The sequence below is a fragment of the Onychostruthus taczanowskii genome, unplaced genomic scaffold, assembly GCF_017590055.1.
Source record: "Onychostruthus taczanowskii isolate IOZ18803 unplaced genomic scaffold, ASM1759005v1 scaffold10, whole genome shotgun sequence".
In the NCBI taxonomy this organism is placed as follows: Eukaryota; Metazoa; Chordata; class Aves; order Passeriformes; family Passeridae; genus Onychostruthus; species Onychostruthus taczanowskii.
The window spans coordinates 13108189-13128015 of NW_024496526.1; the positions used below are offsets into that span (position 1 = coordinate 13108189).

The 19827-nt window shown below is 36.8% G+C and overlaps 1 protein-coding gene across 1 annotated transcript in view; it reads right to left on the minus strand.

The window, feature by feature from the left end:
- Positions 1-19827, minus strand: part of LRP1B (LDL receptor related protein 1B) — a 290821-nt gene that overhangs the window by 29614 nt on the left and 241380 nt on the right. The window contains exons 75-80 of the mRNA XM_041406020.1: positions 14365-14588; positions 14001-14107; positions 12164-12280; positions 10164-10337; positions 9516-9641; positions 2370-2534 (exon numbers count right to left, since the gene is read on the minus strand). Of these exons, the coding sequence (XP_041261954.1) occupies positions 2370-2534; positions 9516-9641; positions 10164-10337; positions 12164-12280; positions 14001-14107; positions 14365-14588 (913 nt within the window). The remainder of the gene's footprint in view (positions 1-2369; positions 2535-9515; positions 9642-10163; positions 10338-12163; positions 12281-14000; positions 14108-14364; positions 14589-19827) is intronic.

The window sequence follows — 19827 nt, forward strand, 5'->3', positions numbered from 1 at the left end:
GATTAAACTGGAATAAGGGTCATCTCACTGGCATGCTGGTTTGTTTCAGTACCCCACGATTTATGGACCGATAGAGATAAGAAATACAGCCTGATAAGAAATAGAGATTTCCTCTTAATAGAATATTTACCAGGTCCAGGGGCTAGACATGCAAGGAAGATGAGATGCACATCAACCTGAACATTTTATCTGGAATACTGGATGGAGTCACTGTGATTTAGAAAGATACAAGGTCTTTTTTCCACATTTCCAGCGCATGAAAGTTATGGTGTGGGCTCCAAGGCACAGCTACCCTCATGAATTGGAAATGGCAGATAGGACATCTGGTTAACTTGAAATATGGCTGTTAAAAATTTGATGAAACTAAAGGGAGCCAGCACAGTAGAAGAATACTCCCATCCGTGGGTGTGCACAGGTACAGCCATCAGAACCAGCTCTGTGTTCATCTCAGCTCTTAAAGGCATACTTTGGTCATTTGGGACCAAGCATCAGGCTGATACCTGCCCTCCCCAGCCTGATTCCTTTATCCCCAGGCTGATTCCCTTCCCTGGCTGATTCCTTCATCCCCAGGCTGATTTCTGTCCTTCCCTGGCCGATTCCTGCCCTTCTCAGGCCCATGTTTAGAATTATACAAAGTGTACTGTAGACCCTGCTCATATCTTGCATTTACACACTGGTGGCAAAACTCACTGCACTAATTGTTTTAGTAAGGCTGAGAGATTTCAGAGGCTGGATTTAGCAGGAAAAAGAAAATTAAAAATATCCATGCAATAGCATAGCTGTGTGAGCACAGCAAGTGTGAGCTGCCTGGGAGAGGGAAAACAAACTGCTGGAGGTGAGTGAGCCCTGTGGCTACTGCCAAAAAAAAAGGATTAAATAAAACCCTGGGGTCTCTGCAGGACTCACAACAGAGCTGAGTTCCAGGAGCCAAGTTATTAATTTTATTAAGCCTTCTAACCCCACAAAAAATCAATTAGATGCCAGACATGTAAAAATGTGGGAATAAACATCCTCTCTTCAGATGATGAGGAAGCTCTGCACACCATTTAAACCATCACTTCCACTCACTTGCACATCCTCACTTAGCATTTATCGATCTCACCACATTGATAAAAATCGCTGCTTATCACTTGTGCCAGTAGTTCCATCAGCTGTTAGGAGCAGTTTAAAGGCTAATTCATCAGCTTCCAGTACAAGTAATTCTCATTTTCTGATATTTAGTCATTATTATGAACAACATTATTAACCCTCAACGACTCAGAACTGAAAGAATAAATTACTAGACTTGCATTTATTTGGAATTTTGCCACCACGCCTCAGTCAATGGGAGGAGGCTCCAGAGAAGCCAGCAAGTGGAGCTAAATTAGCAAATTACATAGGCTTACATAGGTTAATTAGTAAGGAATGTAATGGAAATCTTTACAATCTAAGCCCTCTCTGCCACAGAGACTCAGATGCATAATTCTGCATTACAGGAAGGAATCTCTGATGAGCAGTCACAAACTTCTCAAGGTCAGGTGCCTGGACTGTTTCAGAGGGTGGTGGCCACTTCACCACACATGAGAAAATGATTCACAGTATCTTAAGACGAAAGCTTCTGAGAAAAAAGAAGCAAACTCTTCTCCAGCTCTTATATTTTGAATATTTAAATATCCCTTGAAGCAGAAAATAGAGTTCTATTTCTCCTTTCTCACAGAATTGCTACATTTTAGAGGATATCTTTTTGCACTTTTCCTCTCTAGCTCAAACATTATACAAGATACAAAAACTAATATGTTAGGGACAAAGACCAATTGTCAAATTCCTGCTTTTTAACAGGATAAACCCCCTGAACCCAGGAGATATAATTTCAGATTCCTTCAGGGAAATGAAGGATCTGAGTTCTCATCTACAAAGTCTTCCAGAGAATTAGGTCAGTACAATTCCTGTTTGGTGAACTCCAGTAGGACAAAGGTAAAGGACTGAGGTCAGGTATTTAAGCAAATATCTCTGTGTATGCATATATAAATTTAGGGCATGAATGGTTATAAATGTAAAGAAGATGTCTGGACTTGTTGTAGATGTAGTTTGACTGGACATTTTGCTTTACAACTCCACTGCTACACCACAACACGTGTGTCATTACATTGAATATTAACTTCTATTCTTCCTTTTCTGGTATAGATTTCAATTGTGCTGAAACACCCAGATAAGTGAATGAAAACCCCTACTGATTACAAAGAATATGTGTGGAATATGCTGCTATTTTTTTGCACATTGTTTAAGTACAAAGCAAATAAAGAGAAAAAGGAAAAAAAAAATTAAAAGGAACAAATTCAAGCATTTAATGCAGGTATACCAGCAAGACAGAGCTGTTCAGAAATACTTACCAAGGAGAGAGGCCCCACAGGTTCCTCCATTCTGGCAGTAGTTGTAGCAGTGGTTGGTTTCACACCTTTCCCCAGAGTAGCTTGGCCAGCAGTGGCAGCGGGCATCCCCCTTCTCATTTATGATGCACTTCCCTCCATTCTCACAGGTTAATTTACAGCTGTCATCTGCAGCAAGAACACACACAGCTCCAACAACCCCAGCTCAGTGAAATGGCAAAACAGAGCCTTGCCTCAAACACAGCCACGGATCTCTGTCAGTGAGGGGCAGGATAGCACTTTTCAGAATGGAGAAAGCTAACTATGCCTTCTGTTTGCACAGTGACAGAAAAACCCCACAATTTGGGGACCATAAACCCTGGAAAGGTTGCCAGGGGCTGTAGGGCTGGTGAGAGCTCTCACATGGCACAGGGATCTGAGTAATGATAGTGTGAATTCTTGTCTGAAACTATAATTCCAAGTTTGAGAATTGGAAAATTGAATGTTGGTTTCATCTGGGAGACCTTGGAAAACTTCTCAGTCATTTTCTGGTGACATCAGCCCTTTTTAATTCTGGATTTCTCTTCCACACTCTCTGCTAACTAACAGCCTTCTTAACTAGGCCCTGTCCAAAATATTTAAAAGGAAATTATGTAGCCTTTAATTCCTCTTCCAAAATAGTTATTTGCAATCAAACTTGTTGCTCCTAATTAATATTTTCTGCTAATTTATTTTTTTTCTGCTCAGACTGTAAAATCCCTGAGAAGGGAAGCTGCCTGCTGCTCTGCAATCACATTTCTTATGGCAGCAGTGCCACCCTCTTAGTGATGAGGTGTAAGGGGACACAAACTCTGATCAGGCCAGATTCACTCTTCATGTAAAGATCTTTTGTGCTTAGAGTCTTGCCTCTTCTCAAAACACTTTGAACAGTAAACCTCTATTAATTTCAATGAACAAGGTATAAAATCACTCAATGATAATAACAGCAAATTAATTATAGACGAGCACTCATACAGTGCTCAAACATACAATCAACTGTAATCCTAAAGAAGCAGAAAAGCACCTTTCCAGCCCAAATCACACTTTCAGCAATGAGACTTCATTTGTCATATAGCAAAACAATTCTGTGAAGCCAGACTGCTTCCTAACTAATCCAGGAATTTAGCCAACAAGGCTTTAAACAACAGAAATGCCACAAGTACCAAGAACTTTTCAATAATACATCCAGTGCAGGAATGTTGCTGAATTCATCTGCTTTAGTCAAACAAGTAATGAAAAAAAGCCAAAGTTCCTGTTTGTCCCTTTCTGGTTGAGGTCTAACACTGACTGGCAAGGCACAGGCACAGCACCTCCTTTGAGTTTTAAAGAAACATATTGTGCTGCAAGTGCAGAGATTAGGAATGTTGACACAAAACCTGGGATGGAACCTATTTAAACAAAACTTCTGGAAACTGCCATCTTTCAGATAATTGTACCTTTCTAAAATTAAGCTGCAACTAGGCAGCAAATCTTTAATTTCCAGACTGACTGGTGCCTCATTATTTCACGACTTTACAATAAAAATATGAAATCCTGTTTTTACTTGATTTTTTAGTATCCACCCTGTTTATATACAATTGCTGTAAGAAAGCTACTTTGTGTTTGGGAGTTTGAGGATGCTTCAGTGTTTTATTAATTTGGGTGGTTCATTAAATCCTTTGATGTTCCATGAACCGTTCTTCAGTTACTCATTACAGAAGTTGTTTGAATGGATAATGTAGCATATCTTATTGGAGAGAAGGTCTATTTTTGTTTTGCTTATCTTATCTGTTTTACTTATCATTACTCATGAGTTTATGGAGCAGAACTTGACAAAAACAGGATAAATAACAGTGACGTACAGACAACTGCTCATTTTTATGAACCTTTCTGATAGTGCATTAAAAACATGTTCTATTTCTCTTTTAGAGCAATTCCACAAAATTAAGATATAAAATTTGGGGAGAAAAAAATGTAAATTACTACTGATTTTGTTCTCTATGAAACATTTTAAATTCAAGCGTTTCAGTACAACTCTAATATGGAACGGAGAAATGGTAATACAGCAATTTTGGACTTTCAATAAGCTGAGAAAGAGGATTGAAAGATGCAATGGAAAAGGCAGTTTTAAAATAGTGTATTAGACTTGAACAATATATGGGGTTTAATGCTACTGCTTTGTTGTCTGGAGGTAAATACAAGAAACAAATTACACTGATTCACATCAGCTGAGTACAAAAAGGGGATGACATGCCTGCCTTTGTGGGGGAAACATGAGCAGAATGGTTCTCTAGGAGAAGACAGGAAGAAAAGGAATACAGGAGAAAATACTGAAGAATTAGTAGAAAAAGCTGAATACAGTTAATTGGAATTACTGAATAAATACCTCAGAAAGAAGAAGTGGGAACAGGTCTAGCAAGTACCCACCCTTGGAACAAACTTGTTAAAAAGACAAAATCAGAAAAGTTTCTAACTCAGATGTGTTCAATGCTGCTCTGAGCTTGCTAAACTCAGACTTAAACCCCTCTCATCTGCTCCTTTCACTTCTGAAATGACAGAGGTATATAATTTCACTTGTTATGCTACCTCTAGTCTAGCTACTGAATCCCTCTAACATAAAATAAAGGATTACAGATCACGTAATTTTATATATTCTCCTCTAATGTGGATATTTAGTCTTCTGCTGCCTTGTTTTGCCTATTTCAATCTTAACATCTTTAATACATAATCAAATAATTTTGATTTGCCATTTCTCTTATGATTTTCTTCCCACTAAAACTGTTTGACACAAACATTAATAGACTTTGTCTTATCAGCTTCATCATTGACTCTTCCCTTTTACTGGAAGCAAAAGAGAAATCTTACAATGACAAAACACTGATAAAACAGCAAATCAAAGCTTTGCTGGTATTTTTTTCTTTCACTTCAATTTTTTGATATTCCATTCCTCTCCCTCACACATGACACACCTTTTATTGGCATTTCTATAACAGCTCTATTCTTTCTTGAGAAAAACGCACCTTTTTGCTATTTTCTCCTTTTTGGATTATCCCCCAATTTCTGCTCTAGACAAGTTAAATGGGAAGATGATATAGAGCACAAGGTTTGGGATCTACATTCTTTGGGACAAAACCAGTTTCCCCCACAGTAGGAAATACTCATCCCATGGGGCAGAAAGTTCTTTACTCTTGGCTCTCCCTCAGACAAAGGTGTAGCTCATCCTTTACTGAGCTGAATGCACTTAATAAAGACAGAGAGCAGAGTTCTAATGTTGAGGTAAGGTTCTATAAATCTTCATTCAGATGAGAGTTGTACCACACCTGCCAATTTGCCATATGCTGAAAAGTATCAGAACAAGCGGTTCTCCCCAAATTTTGTCTGAAGGCTGTAAGACAGATGCTCCTCTTTGTTTTCCCTTCCCTTTTTTTTCCCTCTTAAAACATCTGTTTTCTTTACAATTTTAAAAGGAAGAGAATGGCAAAGAAAAGAATGCAGAGTGTGAAAATCTAACTGGCACCCATTCTCTTCTACACTGGGAAACAACCTCCCAACAATGACCCCTTTGTAAATACAGAAGAAATGCTGTAAACAGATTTTTTTTTTTCCAAACCAGCAGCAGATTTCTTCATGACCCTTGTTTTTCTGAAATCTAAGAAGTCTGGAAAAGCAGTAAAACCCTAAGATAGCATGGACCAAAGTGCAGTAGCTCCTCCTCCCTGAGGCAGACTTTGGGGTTGAAAAAGAAGGAACACAGGGATGAATCTCTCCAACCCCAGCCAAAGCACCTTCTCTGCCTGCAGTGCTGTGGGCAAGTCCCCACAGAGACGTGCTGAGGGAAGCAACACAATAAATTAAATGTTTCATCTCTATTCAGAAGAAAAAACAGTTCTGTGTCTTTGGAATTCTTTCCTCAGGCTTTCCATTCAACCAAAAGAACAGAAATGCTCCCCTCTTAAGAGGAAAGTGATAAGTGTGAGGCTCCAGAACAGGGAACTCTTGGAAGTTTTCATTACTCCTGCTCTTTCAGCTGTGGGACTCAATGTCTTCCTCCAATGCAATTCTCTCCATTCTCATCCTCTGGGTACATTTTTAGCTTCATTTTGCTACAGACAGTTAGATACAAGAAACCCCATGGATGCAAATCCAGGGGTCTCTTTTAGGAAAATGAGGTAGTACACTGCTCTATCCTGTAGGAAAACTGAAGGGTACCTTCTAAACTGAAAAAGTCCAGCCTGTTTCAGTCAATAAATAAAGCCCAAAAGAACTCTGGTCTGTCAGTCACAGTCATCCAGGGAGAAATTAGATGGAAGCTTATCTCATAAAACACTGGAACTTGTACTCACTCTGTTATAATAAAACATTCTCAGTGATGCAACACACCCATATGCTGTAATGACTCCAGCTTGAAAACTCCAAATCAAGCCCAGAAGCTGTTTCTCCTCAGTTGCTTGAGGTGCTGGGGAAACAGCTGTCTGAGGCAATCTGGATTCAGTCCTCCAGAAAGCCACTGAGGAGTCAATATTTAACATTCCTCATGTATGGCTCCTGAAGAAAAAAAAGCATTGGACCAAGCCAGGAGGAGCAGTATGCAGAATTTGAGGACTTAGCTAATTTTCTTCTGATAAAAAAAAAAAAAAAGGAAGAAACAGAGCAATCCATTGAACAAGAATCTGAGTCAGTTTTTGGGATGTAGCACAAGGAACAGAGCAAGACTGAGATTACCTTGCAGTCACCAACCTTTATGGTAGACAGACTAAGAAGAAATTGAATTGAAATGGAGATGGCTGTCCCATTTTGGCTCTGCCAAGTAATGGAAATCTACCAGTAGTTTCCTTACTGCATTTAAAAAGACTTAAAAACAATCAAATGCATTAAAAATATTATGAATATTATGAAGATCCTACTATTTTCTATTGTAACTTGAATTATATATTATTCAAAAAGTACAGTTCAACCTTACAAGTTCTTGATATCCACAATTGCTGCTAATTTCTAAGAGTAAAAGGCTTCTTACATGACCTAAAATAGCTGTGTTCAAGCACAATAAAACCAGAACACCTCAAAAACCAGAAGACCACCAAAATCAACAAGAATATTTTGACCGACTTTGAATCAGGATTTTATTGGAAAGAAACAGAAAAAAATTATGTCTGTATAGCCTCCCTTCAACAATGTACAGTCAAGTAAGGCAGGATTTTCTGTTTTGGGTTATTGACATCCTTAACTGTGCCAAAAATGTTCTGAATATCTTTAAACAAGGTGAATGTGTGGGGTCTGGACTATTTCACATACATTTTCTAGATCTTCATCAGAAAAGGAAAACTGCAGCTCCTAGTTTTTTATTACATACTGTATAATCTCCTAAAGGAAAAGGACCTGATTTTCAATCAAAAAATTGATTTTTTTTGTTGGTTTTCAGGCTATAAGTGACCTATTAATAGCAAGTGACTGTCAGTCAGCCTTTAATTATAAACCTGTATCAGGTCAAGATGTTGATCTTGAGGTCAGCACTGATCTTTCCAGAAACTCTGCTGGTCCTTGGAAACTGAAGTGGAGTCTCAGCAAGAGGCAAACATTTAACATCCACTTCTACTTAAAAAGAAAAATCAAAATAGTGCAGAAAAATTTTTAGAGAGTACTGTAATACAGAAGTTTCAATTTGTAATTTGTAATCTGTGATACTACAAATATTATTACAAAAATAACATAGATGAAAGATGAAGTAAGAAAAAGCCTACGTTAGGCATTATTAGAAATATGATTGTAAACAAAAAACTAAGGAAACACTTACTCAGCAGCCCTTTAAAAAGTCGTAACAGATATTGCAGCCATGGGAAGGTACTGAAAATTATCAATATATTAAAAATGCTTCTCTAGGCATTTCCTGTCTGCCCATAAAAATTTATAACAAGTCATTTAAAGACCTCTTCAGATCTCTCTTTAATAAAAACACACATTCCTGAAAACATTACCACAGCATAATCCTTTGCCCACCAGTAAAAATGGAGCATTACTGAAATTATGAGTACAAACTGGTACAAGTCAGCAGTGAAAAACAAATTCCTTCTATTTGTCCATTCTTCAACACCTAAGTAGTGACTACAGGTAATTTGCAATAATTTTTAGGTGGTGCTGTAACAGCAGAAATTCTTGATATGTGTCCACCTAAGATGGACAAAGAGCTGACATTTAGGCAGGGAGGGTGTTCAGACTGATTTGTGTCCAGAGTTGGACAGTTTTATTAATATCACATCATGAACCACTAAAACACAGTCCTGCTAATTCAATGTTTAAAATCTAGGCAGTATAGATCGGTGAGATTTCCTCCAGAGAATTATGACATTTCAGGTAAATTAATTTAATTGCTCAATTGAGCACTTTAAGCACGGAGGATCTCACCAAAATATCCATCACTTGCACTTCTGAACCTGGAATTAAACATCAGAAAAACATCCTAATACACATAATAAACACAAGAAATGCTATTCTGTGATTTCTAGAACATTCACAAATTCAAGCTGGCTAAGAAATCATTCCAGCAGTGTGACCAAGCTAGGTTTGGCCTAAATTAGAGTAAAGTAATTTTAAAGTACTTAATAATATTCTATAGAAATTATTCCCTCCCTACCCCTAAAACACATCACGAACTTAGAGGCTCTTTTCTCATGAATTTTGGTTTCCTGTGTCTCAGTATTAGTCATTACAGAGGTTCCCAGAATATATAATTTTAGATAAAAATGCTGAAGGTTTTTTTTCTTTCCTTGACTGTTACTTCAAAGTCATTATTATTTGCTATGTTGCTCTCACTTCCTTTTCACCATTGCTGCAGTGTTTTTTTTTTCTCCTGAATGACTCACTTTTAATTTGGGATCTGAAACACCTCAGTGCTTTTCAAACTTCTTTGGGTCAGTATTTATACACACTCACTTTTAAGCACCTTGTCTCAGTTAAGCTGAAAGCTTATTTTTCATTTGGATGAATATTAGCAGGGGAGGTGTTTTTTGAATCAGAGATTTTTTCCTTCACCTTTCAGTTTCAGCTAATTAATTGAACATCACAAAACTCTGCACCCACAGCCAGCCTGGCCTTTAGCAGTGACCAAAACTGACCAGCTGTTTATTTTCTGGTTTTCCTGCAGTTCTCAGTACCTACCTAGGAGGCTCTGATCAATGCATGTTCCATTCATCAATGCCTTTCCTTCTGGACAAGCACATGTTGCACCAGAAGGGTTGAGTAAACAAATGAATTCACACGTCAGATCCAAGCAGGGGTTAGGCACTGTTTAAAAAGACAAAATATTAAAAATATTGATATTTATTTATTTATTTAATAAATTCAGAGCGATGTTTTAAAGCTAAGAAAAGATAAATAACCAGACACAAAAATTCTGATACACTTCCACTTCCCAGGATATCAACAGCCTCAAGTCTGTTTGAACACGCTTCCCCAAACAGCAATGCAAGACCCACAGAAGGACAGAATTTATTCCATTACCAAAAAAATGTATTGGTAACATGGAGTAAAAAATTTCATTTGCTCCTGGCTAGAGGGATTGTTATTCATCTCTCTTCTAATTCTCTTTATATCTCAGTTACAGTGCAGGTACAAAAGGCATTTCTGTACAAATTTGTCCAGCATCCTTTGAAAAGGGTACACACATATCAAAATTATATAAAGAAATATGACTAAATCTATTTCCAGTTTGTACAATCAGGCTCTGGTTTATATTTATACAACTTGGTTACTTTTTCCCCCCCTGAGGCTGAATTTAAAGTATTTCAAGTAATTATGCTTACTCACAGTCCGTTTGTTTGTAGCGGTGAAAAATCAAGGCACTTTTTGCTTTATCAACATCCGCACTTAGATATTCTACAAGGCTCTTGCCAAATTTGTGTACTCTAAATGCACCATTTTTAGGGCCTGCTCCATATATGTAATCCTCAAAAATGTCAATTCTATGTGGATGCAGTAAACCTTGAATAAAAATTGATAGTAAATACAAATACATATTCATAGTCAAATAACAAACAACTTATTAAAATAAAAGCTTCATTACTGTGATTAACACCTAAGGACATTATTTTTCAGGCAGCTCATTTGGTCCTCACAAAAATTGCTTTTAAAAAAGCAATCTTCCCCAAAGGAACCCTTCCTATTTTGCAGACAATTTAAATGTCAAGATTTTTATCAGTTTTCCACACAATTGAGCCTCAGAAACTGGCTGATCATTGAAATAAAAAGAAACTCTGCAGTAACAACTCACTAATTAGAGCAGACTTGTTCTACTTGTTGTACCTGAGGTACAACACTTTAACTAGATGTATGTGACAAGGAAGAAAGAGGTCATTTGGCTTCACATCAAAGAAATTATTCCGACAAAACATTTCTTCAGCTCCTTCCTAACATATTTGAAATGCTAGCTTTTGTACCACACTTGTTTTAATTCATAATTACAGTAAATTAATGCAAAAGGAATTGTTAACTCTACCAACTCCACATTTTAAGAGCTCTGAGGGCCTCTGAGGGTATCAGCTGGATTTCCTGTGTACAGCTGGCTGTAGAATTTCACACTTGCCCTCAAAAAAGCAATGGCTTCTAACTAAAACTTCTTTGCCTGAGGTGCATCTCTTCCTGAAGCCATAAAGAATCAGAATATATTCCTTGGGATACCTTGTGCCTGCTATTTTCACCATTTATTCTAAAAATGGTTTTGTATTTCCCTTGTATTTACTTAGTTTCATCAATCAGCCTTTATTTCTTCCTATTGCTCTTTCATGCTATCAGTGCTTGGTACTCAATATTTCATTTTCATAAAAAAATGAATGAATTCTAATTCATTATTTTAGGCTTGTTTAATTCAATGGGTTGAATGTTTTAATCTCATTGCAAAGCAATTTCTAAACTGCCCCAATTTTCCTTAGGTCCAGTGCTAGAGGAGGTTGTGGTCAGATCCCTACACCCAAAGTGATCTCTCTTGAGATGATTATCTTCATGTATACTGATACAAATTGTGGAATAAAATGCTTTTAAACCAAAATAAGATGTTTTCAATCTTGTCATGCCCAATTAGGGTTATGGGAGATTTCTCATAGTATATTCCAGAATATCCAGGTGAATTCTGGGTTAAAACACTCAGTAGCACCAGGTATAATAACACCCTGACAATTCTCCAGAACCAGCTGCCCACTAATGAATCCTCCCCAAAAGGCTGATTTCAAATCTTTTTTTAATGTGTCCCTTTTATTTTCTACTCAAATTTCATAAATCTCTTACTTAACAAACTGCTAAAAAGCCATAGTGCAATTGAAAACAGTTTGCTTCACCAGAATCTCCTTTTTTATCAAAAGGAACTTTCTTATTCACATTCTGTTAGCAGAATTCTGTGATTACTCACTGACCTGAAAGCCAAGCCCATTATTCTCCCAGAACTGATTCAGATCAGCTGTTCTACAACCCCTAAAACTCCAGTTCAGTGCAGGCAGCTCTAATAGAAGTCCAAGTGAGATCAAGCCTAAATATTAATCACAATGTTACTCAGTAATACCTATACTTGGAAATCTGACATACCATTGAATCTTTGTTCCCCTAAGGTAATTTTAACAGATTATCTTAAAGCTGAAATTATCTTTATCTTACCTAAAACACTTGCTTAGATAATGTTTGAAGCATTGTCTAACAAAAGCACAAAAAATTACTCAATAATCACTGCTTTTTGCTTACATAGTTCCTCTGAATAGTGAAACTTCAGCCAAATAAAATACAATAAAATGAGAATCATGTTATACCAAGGCTCTCCATACCTTGTTTTGTGCTCACAGACACAACTGAGTCAGACCCATCAAAAAGAACACTGCCAATAACAGACAACTCAAAATCTGCCCAGAACAAGCGCTGGCTGAACTGATCAACCACGAGACCTACAAAGGAGATAAAGTTCAAATAGGAACATAAAACCTGAAAAAAAATTAGGATTTTTCTATAACTCTACATTTTTATGTCATTCATAGTCTTAATGTATACAAAATATTGCAGCAATGAAAAGACTTGACTGGAAAACAAAGAGAATAAAGTATAACAGCTCTCACTTAAACCTTCCCCTTGGGGCAACCATGGTTTTTTACTTTCTTTACCTTACTCTGCCACAGGTCAGCACCTTTTCTAACCCATTCTCCCCAGCAGGGAGGGACAGAAATATCAGGTGGGAATTAAATATAGAGTCAACTCCTCTAACCTGTTCTCCCAACCAAAATCTAATATGCCAATTGCACCAGTGTGATCCTGTGTTAAAAACAAGGCATTCAGAATTCATGGAGTCTTTGCACCCTGTTTCCACACATATTGAATTCTGTTCTCTTTTTTATCACTGAGACTTCCCATGCAGTCTTGCAGAATTAAAAATCAGATTATTTTAACTACATTACTGCTTCAAGACTTAAACAGCAATATTGGAAGATATATAGCTATAAATATATTTTTTCATCTGTATATGAAAAGAAAACAAAAGAGAATAAAAGATCATTGACATTATAAATACCCAGCCTCTAGGCAATAATTAAATAGTTAAATCAAGTAGTCCATGCTTCACAGAGGAAGATTAAATGGTTAATATGCCATTTTAGGTCATGTCAAAAACTTCAGCCTGAAGAAAATATTGGAACCATAAAATAATTTCATTCTGAGCTTTTGAAGTTGCAGTGCATCTTTAACAAGAATGGGAAAAGGTATTTTTCTTCCTATTTATGTAAGTAGGTAAGTCAGAAAAAATACATCAAAAGAAATTATACATAACAGCGAAAATACTCCTCTTAAGGTCATAAATTAATCAGCTACAGATAGATGAGAGGAAGTGGAGAAAATCTGACTCACAGACCAGTGAAATATGTTTACATTTAAAATTCCATTTCAAAAAACCCCTCTTTTAAAGAAACACTGGCATTCAGGGATATGGCTGAAGACAATAATTTCAGGTAAAAGGCAATCACAATGTGTCATTTCTGTGTGATACATGGGACCTGTAAAGGGCATGCTTAAGAAGAAGTCCCCACTTTCCAGCCTTAAATTATTCTTTGCATTTTAATGAGAAGATTTAAATACAAATTAATACATAACTAGCATTCTCAGTGTACTTTCATGGTATCAGAGCTAAAAGTATTTCTATTTGTTGTACACTTACAACACTCCTGTGATAGCCATTTCTGTGTGACTCCTATGAAGTCAAGCCCAAATGCTCAAACTCTTACTCCCTCTTATTTGGAATAGGAAAGCCACATGTGGTAATCAATTCAAGAACAGTATAAATAATATTAGTGAAGTCCCATTTGGGAGGAAATACTAAAGGTTTGAATTCTTTCTTTGCAGTGCCTCTATATGGGCCTGTGTTAAATATCCGACAAAAAAATTAAAAACTCCATGAACATCTATTTTCTACCATGAAGTAAAGAAAGAAAACACAGAATAATGTTACTAAAGTATTTTCAGGTAGTAAATACAGGAAAATGCCCATTTCTTGGGTGTTTGGTCAGGTTTTTTTTGTTGTTGTTGTTGCTTGGTTTTGGTTTTTTTTTTTTTTTTAACTGAGAAACTGAAATCTTTCTGAGTTAGTGAGTACCAGGTATTTGGGAAAAATAAGGTGTTCACCTGTAGGTCTTTGCAGGTTCTTTTGAACCAGTATCCTTCTCAGAGTACCATCCATAGATGATTCCTCTATGTGAGACCGATCCCCAATAACTGTCCAGTACATCATCCTGAAATATTAAACACAAAAATTGAGCTGAATGCCTGCACAGTGCCTCAAAACACTTCACTGATACTCAATTTTTGTGAGCCTTTCAACATTCCTGGCCGAGTGGAAGTCTTGATTTACATGTAGGTAAGTTGGGCAGGAGATTAAATAAACAACTTGGAAAAGTTTAGACAATTGCAGACATAATTTTCTTTCCCTTGCTGCGTTTTGCAATTTTATTGGAATTACGAAATCATAGTGATGTTGAAGGATACATACCCCTTTTTAGGATTCACAGCAATTGCATATGGCTCTCCTGCAATGCTGGTGAGGAGCCTGGTGCAGTTGGGTCCCTTCAGCTGTCCCACATTGATGGAGTACCTGAGGCTGGTCCAGTGAGTTGTGTAGTAGCTGAACCAATGCATCCGGGAATGATCAGTCCAGTAAATATTCCCAGCCACCCAGTCCACAGCAATGCCCCTGGGCCTTTTGAACTCTGGGCACTAAAAAGAACAGATGGTGCAGTCAAATTTGTGGAAATGGCCTTTCACAGCAGCTGCACGGCCACAGGTTTGTGTCATTTTTACAGAAATACTGCATTGGAAAGACTTAAACTGCACCTGCAGGAGTTCAGCTCTGAGGGATCTGCTGACACCTCTATTCCATGGAACAAGGCAATGCTTCCTTCTAATCTGTTTCCTCAAGTTTAAGGCTTCCCACATTAGGGACAAGTCACTTTGACATCAGCTACTTGACCTATTGATACTGAAGCAAACAAGTGTTTCGGACTGTAATTTGAAACCAAAGGAAAAGGAAATTTTAAGATTCTTCAGCTATTTTATTCCATGGTGTTCCATCCCAAAGCCCTCAGTGAAAACAGCGTGAGCCCATCCTGAGGACTGGGTAGAGAAAATCAGTGCATTTAGAAAACCGCATAAAATTCCCTCCGTATTCATGAATATTCATCTTCACACGTAAAAGGTGCTTGACTGATTATAACATTAAATTTATCAACTGGAGGATCTCTATCTTTTTTTTTTCCATAATCATCAAGGCTTAGCACTGAAAGATGGTCCTAAGGACAGGAGTTCATATTGCAAATAGGAGATTTATATGAACAAGTTTCTTTAAATTTACTGGAATTCCTGCATAAATGAGTATTCCCTGTAAAAGAGGATTACCCAGCTTTTTCTAACATGAATGCAGTCTATCATAAAAACCTCAAGACCAGCATGAGATAAATACACATACAGTTGTTTGCCTATTTCCTTATAACTATATCAAGTTAAATTATGAAAAAAACCCAGATATTCCTTAAAAAATGAAGCAATGAAATGCTACTAAGCCACATAACTGAAAACCAGGAAAGAAAATCCTAAAATAACTTGTTTTCCCTTAAGTGTCAGAGTTCCCTAATACCACAAAACATTTGTAGACTATTTTAATCATAAAATAAAGGTCATTTAATTCTCTAGGTGAAATAAAATACCACAATGTTGAATATATTGAGTTCATTTCTCATAAACTTTTTAATTCTGCAAAAATTTCACAGAAGGTATGTATTATAGATAGGTAGAACCTTGATTTTCTATTTAGAGGAATAGTAAAGCAGCAAAATCAGTCACTGCATTTAAAAAACAGTAATTCTTTAAGAATAGGGTCACAGTTGATTTTTAAAGTTAAATAAGATATTGTACCATCATTCTTTGGTATGAAATGATGACAGTGGTGGCATATGCTTCCACAAATAACAGCATTTTTTAAGAGTAGCATTTCCATACAACAAACTTTTTTCTTTGTTAGTATACAAGCAACATTCACAGAAAGGACCAGATACCAAAAAAGGGTATTTTCAACTGTATTTTTAGTCCAAACTGCTTTTAATTCTGGGCAATATTCAGGCACCTGATTCAAGAAACCTCTCATACCTGAAGATCTTGTTGGATACCACAAGGATTAATGGCTTGCAATGCTGGAACCAAATATTCTTTTAAAAGGAAAGCTGCTGTCATGGCCAGAAAAACCTCTCGCCTTTTCTTTTGACTGTTCAAACCCACAGTTCACAATAAGACTAGCTGTCATGGCCAGAAAAAACCTCTCGCCTTTTCTTTTCTTTTGACTGTTCAAACCCACAGTTCACAATAAGACTCTTTTTTGAGAGCCTGGAAAGACCAAGATGGGAGTTGCCAAGCAGACTGAGAGATGGTTCCCAAAAAAGGTGGTTCTAGAAGCAGATGAGACATCCTAAAAGAGGCATCCTACAAAAATTGGGAAATGAGGATGGGGGTTGCTGAGGAATACTGACCCTGTCTCCTCAACCAGACAGAAAAGTGGAATTCCAGTAATGCTGGGGGAATATTAAAGATCAAATGAAGAAGGAGATGAACAGAAGAAATGTCAAGGAGCCGTCTGGTGTAAGAGATTTTAAAAAAAGAGGAAAAAACCCACTAGCTGATGCTGTGGCCATGTGATTTCCAGTTGTGTTCATTAAGTTGCAGCTATTTCTGAGGTCTTCTGCATCTTCTCACACTGTCTAGTAAAATTGCTAACTGGAAATGAGCTCTGACCTAACAGCTTATTTGGATTATGCTAATTTTGAAGAATAATTCTGCATGCAAAATAAGGATGAAAATACAGGAAGAAAATCACATTAATGTTTTCTGCAGTGATTTTAGCACACTTTGATGGTAATTATAATGTACTACAACTTATTAGAAAAATTGGGGTTTGAAAGCTAATTGCCTTTCACAGTTTGGAAGTCTGCACAGCTACAGACCACGTCAGCTTGATGACTTTTGATCAGAACTGCTGTCTTTTGTAAATTCTGTTTTCAAGGTAAAGAATTAATAATTTAAAAAAAAAAAAAAAAAAAAAAAAACAAAAAAAAAAACAAAAAAAAAACCCCCACATAAAAAAGAAGCTGCAGTAACAAATTTGATCTGTAAACCTTTTTCATTTAATGGTAGATAACAGATTTTCAGCCCCTAAAGTTGAGTTTGACTGAAGAAAATATGTTGCACATGTAGTAGGAACACATCCCTTTGCAATGTTTAACAGGAAGAATAAATGACAAATCTAATTTGTATCATAAGCACAGGTGAAGCAGTTTTTTATCTTATTTATTTTGCAGATATTTTGGGTATGGAATTGCTGTGGAACCAAGTAAAGGAGTGTTTTATTTTGCCTAAAATATCTTCTCTAAAAAATAATGCATTATCTAATGTTTCATAACTAGAACAGTAAAAAAAGAAAATAAAAACAACAAAATGTTTAGAATTTTTACCACTGAAACACAACATTTTTTTGATAGGTGAGCATCCCAGTGGCTGCAGTAATTCACCAAACCACCACTGGTATTACATAAAGTAGGATCATTTATAAACCCCAACCAGCTGATTCCAGAAAGAGTCTTCTAAGTGCATAAACTTCATCTAGACAGAGCTGTAGCTCTAAGATAAAACCATAAATTCCTGCTGTTTAGAGAAAATGGGCTGGAAGCAGTTTCCATTCACAGGGGTGCAGTGGGCCCTGGGGCAAGTGTTGGGAAACACAAGTGGACTCATCACAAGGGTGATTAAGGGTTCTTGTGAAGCTCTCAGAACTCTGGGGCTGGAGCAGGCTGCCAATAAACTGGAAACACCACAAAACCTGTGCTTTTCTTCCTGCTAGACAGCATCATCATTTTCATGCTCATCTTTTTGTCCTCTTCCATGAAATAAAGCACTTGAGCTGAAGTGTGGGATGGCTCCGTGTTCATTGTTCACCTCAGGTAACTTCACCAGCTCTCTCCAAGGATTAGGCAGCAAACAGCTGCTCCAGTTATCACCAATTCACTCTGACTGCCTGAACTCTGTTGGGATGAAATCCTCTTCTGCATCTGCCAATAAACTCTGAAGAGCTGATATTTACTATTTCCTTTAATGCTTGAATTTGTACCAGTCTTAAACCCCTTTCCACAGAAAATCAGGAGAGCTACTTAAAGCTGTTCTCTGAGGAAGGCTCTTGATATGCTAATTCCGTGGAGCAATTTCGGTTGAGATGAATTTTTGCATTAATGTAATTACCTGAAAATGCAGGTGACTTTGTTCAAGTTTACTGTCCTGATTTACATATCAAAGTCTAGATATAAAAGTTATAATGTAACCTTTGAAAATTCACCTATTAAAAAAAAAAACTTGGGTTAAAATTAAGGAATTCTCAAGCCTTTTAAAACCAAATTTCGGTGACAATATTAAAGCAACATTATAAAACCAATTAACCTATTGATCAGCTGCAAATAAGGCAACAATATTTGAATATTAATGAGATAACGCTGGGAAAATAACCAAATAGTTAAGTACAATGAGAAGCAAATGTTTCACAAATATAAATGAGAAGTGTCCAAGATATATTCAAATACAGTCTGTGCATTTTCCACTTTCAGATTTGTAAAAAAGCTTTGCCTAGCTTGGATCAAGCATTGTCACAAGGACCTACCTGCACTGAAGAGACAGGGCAACATGGGATATAAAGAAAAACATAATTTTTTCAATATCTTGGAATAGAAAAGGAAGTGACTAAGAGATATTCTCTTAGTCACCAGTGAAAAAGGATGCAAAAACTGAACACTATTTTAGTATGTTAGGAAAATACTAATTCTAAGAATATTTTATCTCTATTAGTTTAAACAGGGAGACAGTGACAAATGAGCTGTGAAAATTTCAATCCTTGGACTATGAAGATGTCTGAAGGAAGCTTATGCTCAATTTTATGGACATCTAAGAAAGTATTCAATCTATCAGAGAGGCTGCAGGTCAGCAAACTGCTCTTGCTGCAGAATGCATCTGCAGATTACCCCCAAAAAAGAAAATAAATAAATAACACCACCACCTTCTCAACACTAACTTCACAAGGCTTTACACTTTCATTATTTTCTAATGAATAACTCAATACAGTGATCTGTTTATCAGGATTTTTTTAACAGAAATGTACACCACACTGTTAAATGAAAAAAACACCACAGCATAATTACTCCACATCTTCAATACAAGTATCCTTCTGCAAAACTCAAATGACAGAGCTGACCTGTTAGAGATCCTGGCCATGATTTTGTACTTCAGATCTACTTTCCATACACTTTCTCTGAACAAAATCTAGATACTTCTGCTGGGCAGGGGGAAGTGTTGGTTTTAAACCACTCTTATAGATGCAACACCAGACTCCAGGTGTCTCCAGGGTCCACTGGTGCCTACATCAGGAGGCTTTTTGCCCTGCTGGTGTCAAAGGTCAGGAATGTCATTCATTTGGAGAGGAAATATCCTTGGATGGATTGCACTCAGAAGTGGTTTCAGAAGTGTATGAATTATAGATGAAAGATTGGGCTACTGTTGCTACTCCTGTTTATACTGGGTGTATAAAAGCAGGCGTGTGATGGGAGGTCATCACTGTTACCTCTCCTAAGTTTAAGGAAACGCGTGAAAAAGCCAGAGAGATGTTTTTTTCTAACTGGCCAAGAAAAAAATTAAAACCTCTACTCTGCTATCAAATTCAATGAAGACTAAAAATCCCAAAATCTAAATTTACAGCATTATAGAAACACTATTATAAAGACCACATCGTTATTCTCAGTTCAGCAATATCACTTCCTAAAGAATTTTGCAGAAATATTTTAGGCAAAATGAGTGACAACCTACATTTATCTTGTTTTCAAATAAAGACCACTTAAAATAACCCAAGCTTATGAAAATCCACATTTCTGTTGCA